Source organism: Formica exsecta, unplaced genomic scaffold, assembly GCF_003651465.1.
Source record: "Formica exsecta isolate Colony F162 unplaced genomic scaffold, ASM365146v1 scaffold786, whole genome shotgun sequence".
Classification (NCBI taxonomy): domain Eukaryota; kingdom Metazoa; phylum Arthropoda; class Insecta; order Hymenoptera; family Formicidae; genus Formica; species Formica exsecta.
In genome coordinates this window covers 260,825-268,257 of record NW_021853555.1, presented here as the reverse complement: position 1 = coordinate 268,257, position 7,433 = coordinate 260,825, and the positions used below count along the sequence as shown (strand labels likewise).

The window sequence follows — 7,433 nt, the reverse complement described above, 5'->3', positions numbered from 1 at the left end:
GAAAGTAAGGGGTCCAATTGATGTAGATATATTTAATTTGAAAATTTCGAGACTATATATATATAGATATAGTAGATTATATCATCACAATAATTTTAGCATGTATTTGGAAAAAAATATTGATATTAATAAGATTTAAACTAGAAGAAAAAAGAAATAGGTTTTAGTTTATGTATCGTAATATGTATTCTAAAACTGGAATAATTTCATGTATTTCGAATATAAAAAAAAGAGAAAAAAAACATACTGCGGTATAAAATTTTTCCTAAACTACAATTAAGATTTTTTTCAAATATTTTATTGTTATACAATTGATATTTAGTTTCGAGATATGATATCATTAATAATTGATGCAATTTATGGATATCTAACTCGGAAAATATATATTCTTCGAGAATACGCATAATTTGCTTTGATTCTGTTTCATTCCAGAAATTATCATCAATATTGTTATCTCTCCAAAAAGAAAATTGCTCTAAAGTCGCAGAGCAAATTGAATGAGCTGGATATTTATCTTTCAGACGAGATAGTACTGTCTCCGCTATATTATCTAACCACGTTTTTACAGCCGAAAAAGACACATGTGGCTGAAAATATTGCGCCACGATCGTAAGTTGTTTCTCCAAAAGCGATTTTGTCTTCGGCAAATTCATAAATTTTACTTGCTTATGTATAAGTCGATACTGTTTCAGATAGCAAAAAATCAGCTTAAAGTTATATTCACGTGTCAATTTGGTAAACAGTTTGCTGAAAAAATTTACATATTAATTATATAATTATAGTAAATTACATTAATTTATAATACCAATTTAATTTATTAAATTTTTTACCATGATTTTTGTGCAGAAATTTTATTTATCTTATCCCATACAAAATAATACATCATGGAATTTTCAGCAATTGAACGCAGGAGACACTCCAATTGTTCCTTGTCAGTATCACACATCTTATTTTCCGACATCATAAACGCATAATATTTTAACATTTGGATACAATATAATCCTACTTCTATTCTTTCTTTGAAATCGATATGCTGAAATATTTTCTTCTGTTTTTCTCTGTTATAATTTTTTTCCGCTGTAGGACAGCTAAAATTAAGAAAGAAAATTATATTAAACAACGTTATAATATACATCAGCGCGCAATAAATTTTAGAAAATAAGTTTAAAGTCTTTTCAAAATATATATAAATTTTATAATTACATATAAATTAATATTTGGAACAAATTAAAAAATTTATAAATAACAATATAGATTCTTCTATTTAAAAAAAGATATGATCTAATCTTAACAAAGAAGCTATAATTGTCACAATAGAAAGTCACAAAAGATAGCAATTTGTACGATACACATAAATGCACAATGCGTTATCGAGATACATCTGCTGCGATAATCTCGCATCATTTAAGTTTGTTATTTTAAATCATATTTAAATGAGAGAAATCGAGTGAAAATTAATAATGTAAGGATATTTTTCATTCTACATATGCCACTAAGACGAGAATAAAAATTGAAAAAAAAATTTTAGAATAATAGATATGTTCACACAATCTTTACAATCTCCAAATAGATATAACTGATTGCTATAATGCTTAAACTTGTAAAAACCATAAAGGTTAAAAATTACAAAAAATAAATGTGATTACATCATAAGTTTCAAATGATGTAATTATTTCAGAAAGAGAAAAAAAATATTTTATAAGTCAATTTTAAGACAAATAAATGTAAGAAAAGTGTTTGAATATAATTATCGTATTATTGCAAATTTTAAAATTAAAATATGAAAAGTTATAAAAGCACTTTGATTTGGTGTTCTTTATGTTTTATACTATAAAATAAACTTTTTTTTATTACAAAATCAAAATAATACAAAAATAAGAAAGCCTACTAAATATTACAGTAAAAAAATTTATTTGCATCCTATATTTTTAATAATTTGAAATAATTTATTTAAAAAACTAACATACACATACACATTTAAGCATGTTATAACCAAAGAAAAAGATAAAAAATGTAGGATAATTTTTATGCTCATAATTTAATAATGAAATCTAGATAAAGAGAAGTTGAAATTAAAATTTATGAGCACAATAAGTAATTAGCTACGAGCAATAGCAAGTTATATGTTTATCGGCGTGAAACTCGAAATTGATCGATGTAGATTATAATGACTCGTCGAGCCTTTAGATGCATGAAGATTTCGACTTTACTAAATCTTGATTTTTTACTACAATCCTATTAAGTTGTAACATCAGACACGTGCTGGAATCTTTTACACGTGGACTTAAAATTCATGATATCCTCTAAACTGATGCTTTCGTTTTCCAAAATAATAACAATCACATCGTCGGGCAAATATGTTATCGTAGCCATCAAAAAAAAAATCAACAATACACTAATCAACTGGCAACAAGCGTTATTTACTGATTTCGTATCACTAATTTTATTTATATACTTATATATATGTATATATATATAACGAATCATGAATGTGAGCGCACGATGTGTATTGTGGCTTTTAGGACTATCGCCATGCGTCTGTAACGTGCACTTCGTTTGGTATGGTGTAGACTCAGATGCACTTAGTGTTAGAAATGCTTCGAAACGTTTGACTTACCAATCAGGATAAAGAGAACATTTCTTGGTTTTGATTGATTAATAAAAAGGTAACATAAGAATGAATACACATATAATTCTTCAAAAAAAAAATTTGGGACAATCTCTTTTCACTGCTCTAAAAATTTATGGCGTTTAAGATTTTGTTGTAATATTATTTCAAAGGGATTATTCGTCTTTTTGATTTTCAGTTGCCTATTGTAATACAATAAAAGAACAAGAAAAGTTGTTTGAGGTTTTTATTTGGTCGATAGCTTAAATTTTGAAAAATTATTTAATTAACAAATCGAATGATATTAATATTGTATCGTGCTTTCGTATTATACAAAACGGAAACTTGAATGCTTCATAACTTTTGAACGGATCGTGACCGTCACTTTATTCAAGATCAAGGTCACTCAGGACGATGACCTTGATTACATATATCAAGGTCAAGCTGAGATTGCCCACTTTATGCATAATTACCAAAGTTTACATTTACTATACATTAACTATACAATAATTATATTAATATGTAATGTTAATAACAATTTAGTCTTGTTCAATTTTGCCATAATAATTGTGTAAAAATATTTCTATTTAGGTCATGTCCGTAACAAAGTAATAAATCATAGAATTCATTGTGGAATGCACAAGTAAATGTATTTCCTTTGTTAAAATGCAAGAATTTATTATCCGACATCATAAACACATAATATTATAGATTCTTGATATATTTTACACTCGCTTTCATTTGTTTTTTACAATTTAAATAGTAAAACGATTCTTTTTTCGTCTGTTTGTGTTATATGTAGTTTGTTTAGCTTTAGAACATCTAAAGTCAAGACAAAAAGATACTTCAACTTTCAAATTTTATATTAAACAATGTCAAAATTAGCAATACGTCTTTTAAAATACTTATACAATTTTTAATTACATTTTTTGAGAATCTTTAATGCTGATCTTTAATAACAATTTTTATTCGTGAAAAAAAATTTTTCAAAATTCTTTCATGTACAGAATATTGAAATTATTTATTTACTATAATCCTCTTTCTTTCAAAATCTTGCATTTTAATTTTTTAATTTTTAAATATTTATTAAACAGATTTTACAGATTTTTATGCAATATAAATTATTATTATTTATATTTCTTACTCAATTAAATTTATAACAAAACATATATTTTGCAACATAAGATTTATAAAATTTATAAAATATCCTATATTTATATACATATATATATCGTTCCTAAATGAGAGTTAAATATGTTTTTGCGAAAAGTGTTATCAAAAATAATTCTCAATATCTCAAAAATAAAACATTTTTGAGAAAAATGTTTCAAATAAAAATTGCAGTTTTAAGTGGCGCAGTAGTTTTAAGTAGCAATGTTAGTGCGACTTTAAATAGCATTGTTAAGATCACATCAAAATTACTTTCTAATACTAATCCTGGCGGTATTATACCTTTCAAGTCTCATAACTCAGAAAATACTTTATAGAACAGAACTTTATTATAGAGTATTGAAAAGCCCTTAAGATATAAGAATATGCAATGAAAAATAAGGATTTCCATTTAAAAATTTTAATTAATTTTATGTGATCTTAACAATGCTATTAAAGTCATACTAACATTGCTACTTAATGCGCCAATTAAAATCCTATAACTTTTATCTAAAATATTTTTTCAAAAATGCTTTATTTTCAAGATGTTTGACCGTTGCAGGACTTTTAGGACACTCTGTATACAACAAGTTGTACATTTTAAGATAATAAAAATTATTGTTGAGCAAGTATTTTGGCTATTTCAGCGGTATCTTTTGGATAATGTTTTCTTAAGCTTTCATTCGGTACGTAATAAGCGCCTTCGAAACTGGAGAAATATCTTCCAATTTCTATGTTATCGATTTTTCTTGGTGGACGTATCGATAGTTGATCTAAAAAAAAAATATATATTTTACATTATACAGATAAAACAGATATGTGGTTTATAAGAATGCTACTAATAATCATACTTTGTTGCACATAACATACACTATTATTCTCAGTGAGAATGATATAGTGCAGTTGATGGGCATTGGCTGAATATTGTTGACATGTGCAGACGTGATTATGATCATGTCCATAGCATTTTTGTAAATATGGGCACATATTAGTCTGTTCCAATGTGGTCTGGAACGTTCTATCACATTCACGATGCCACCCAATGATTACACCGTCATGACTATAAGGAAAGGAACAACCTTTCCATGAATGAGTTACGATCATTCCAACGGCAAATTTAACTTTTTTTGTCCTTTTTAATGGGTTCTTTATTCCGTTAAATTTAACCTGTGGAAACATAATACCAAATTCAATCGATTTCTTGTTACGCAAGCAATTTTTAAAATAATGTAATGACTTACGTTATAAATAATTATAATTAATATAATATCTTTTCATATATTGATATACGAATATATTAAATTAAATTATACGATGTGTTATAACCTACCTTTATTGTGTTTGTAATATTTTTATATTCAATTTCAATATTTATGTCCTTAACATGTTTCTTAAAATGTCGGACTAGGAAAGTTTTGAAGATGCCGAAATTTGAATCATAACATATATTATGATAACGTATTAATACCAAATAAAAATTGAACATTATCTGTTGTGTTATCTAAAAAAACAGACATGTAAAGAATATTTCAATTATAAACAAAAAAATAAAAAGAATTTCATTACTTTTACTCATAGATTTAAAATGTATTGAGTCCCATTAAATTAACGTGTTAGTTACAAGACTTATAATTAATTGTTATTTTTATTAACTACTTAAAATTAATATAAAAAATTAAATATAAAAAAATATTAACCGAAAAATCGAATTTCTCATTTAATGAATTTTTCAGTAGTAAAAATTCATCATTCTCTTGTCTGCTTCTGATAATGTTTGATGGATAAAATAGATTGGAGTTCTGGCTCATATGAAAATATTCTGCATGATACCAAATGTTTGTATTACTGAAAATAAAAAAAAAAACATTTATATATACATATACATATATGCGTTTAAACATATAGAAAGAATGTTCATTGTAATTAAAACTCATAATTTCTCTAACAATTTGCAATAGACTGTTTAAAAATGTTATGCATAAATTTCAACTGCATAACAAACTACATTTTTAAAAGTTATTGAAGAGATTTAATCGCAAATTTTTCAGTATAAAATTTTAAAAAAATGTACATTGTGCAAATTAGAAACTTGCACAATGCTTTCTCATTGTTTTATTTCGCTCACAAAGTTTCTCTTCAGAGCAAATGGATTTTTCAATTTTGGCTTTCTCATAGAAGAAGCTCTATCATGTTAAAAAATTTAGCCCGATATCTCGAAATTTGCAGAAGTTAAAGCGTGCACAGACAGAGGGTGGTTGGTATTGAATTTGGTGAGGATCGGTAAAAAAGTTCATTATGGATGATATTGAATTTGATGAGAATTGGTGAAAGGGTTCATTTTTCATGAAATTTTGAAAATTGAAAGACCCGCTTGCTTTAAAGAGCTTAAGCTTTGTGAGCAACATAAAATGAGAAAGCAATGTGCAAGTTTTTAATTTGCACAATTTTTAGCTTATTTTTATGTGTGCAATATGGCTATGTGTGCAATGTGTATGTATGCAATAAAGTTATATGTGCAATAATATCATGTGTGCAATCTGTATGTGCATAATGAAGTCATATGTTTATGCATAATAAGGTCACGTGCGCAAACGTACGTTCGTATTTTTAATTATTAAATGTGCGCAATAATGTACTTGTAGGCAATCGCTCTGTAAACAATCGGGAATGTCGGCAAACGGACCCCCTCCTCCCCTCCCAATGTATATATCCATAAATATTAAAAAAGTTTTAGCAATAAATTAAAATTATACTTACTATTTTGGTTTCCATGTGATTGCAATATCGGTTTCTTTTATTCCCAGAATGCTACATATGCCGAGTCTTCTAGCTACGATGTGATACGTGACAGTCAATAGATGTCTTCGAAAACACTCTGCATTCTATGTTAAATTATATTTAAAAAGTTATATGTTGAACATTTATAAGATACAAAAATTATAGTTATATTTGTGCAGCGCAGATTATTGTTATAATTTAACATAATTTAAAATAACTTACATATTTTATACAGTCGGCTTTGAGATCTGATGTTATTAATAATTGATGCCATTTATAGATCTTTAACTCGGAAAATATATATTTTTCGAGAATCCACATAATTTGTCTAGATTCTATTTCATTCCAGAAATTATCATCAATATTGTTATCTCTCCAAAAAGAAAATTGTTCTAAAGTCGTAGAGCAAATTGAATGAGCTGGATATTTATTTTTCAGACGAGATAGTACTGTTTGCGCTATTCCATCTAACCACGTTTTTACAGCCGAATAAGAGACATGTGGCTGAAAATATTGCGCCACGATCGTAAGTTGTTTTTCCAAAAGCAATTTTATCTTCGGCATTTTCATAAATTTCATTTGCTTATATATAAATCGATACTGTTTCAGGTAGTAAAAAATTAGTTTAAAGTTATATTCACGTGTCAAATTAGAAAACAGTTTGCTAAAAAAATTTACATATTAATCATACAATTATAATTAATTACATTAATTTATAATATCAATAACAATTTAGTTTATTATATATATTGAATTTTTTACCATGATTTTTGTGCAGAAATTCTATTTATCTCATCCCACACAAAATAATACGTTATAGAATTTTCAGCAGTTGAACGCAAAAGACGCTCCAATTGTTTTTTGTCAGTATCACATAATCTATTTTCCGACATCACAA

At 26.3% G+C, this 7,433-nt stretch overlaps 1 protein-coding gene across 1 annotated transcript; it reads right to left on the bottom strand.

The window, feature by feature from the left end:
- Positions 1-3,837: 3,837 nt before the first annotated feature.
- LOC115244008 lies at positions 3,838-7,433 on the bottom strand. Its single transcript, XM_029821346.1, has 4 exons — positions 6,758-7,433; positions 6,515-6,639; positions 4,628-4,817; positions 3,838-4,555 (listed from the first exon to the last, which is right to left on the bottom strand). The coding sequence occupies exons 1-4, from the start codon at positions 7,112-7,114 to the stop codon at positions 4,373-4,375; spliced, it is 855 nt and encodes a 284-aa protein (XP_029677206.1). The 5' UTR covers positions 7,115-7,433; the 3' UTR covers positions 3,838-4,372.

Excerpts from the sequence above, each read along its gene's own strand:
- LOC115244008 (XM_029821346.1), bottom strand. The coding sequence starts at position 7,114 with ATGAAATTTATGAAAATGCCGAAGATAAAATTGCTTTTGGAAAAACAA. Across the intron at positions 6,640-6,757 it reads AAGCCGACTGTATAAAATAT|AATGCAGAGTGTTTTCGAAG; the intron begins GTAAGTTATTTT and ends AATTTAACATAG. Across the intron at positions 4,556-4,627 it reads TTCTCACTGAGAATAATAGT|TGTAAAATATATATTTTTTT; the intron begins GTATGTTATGTG and ends TTATCTGTATAA.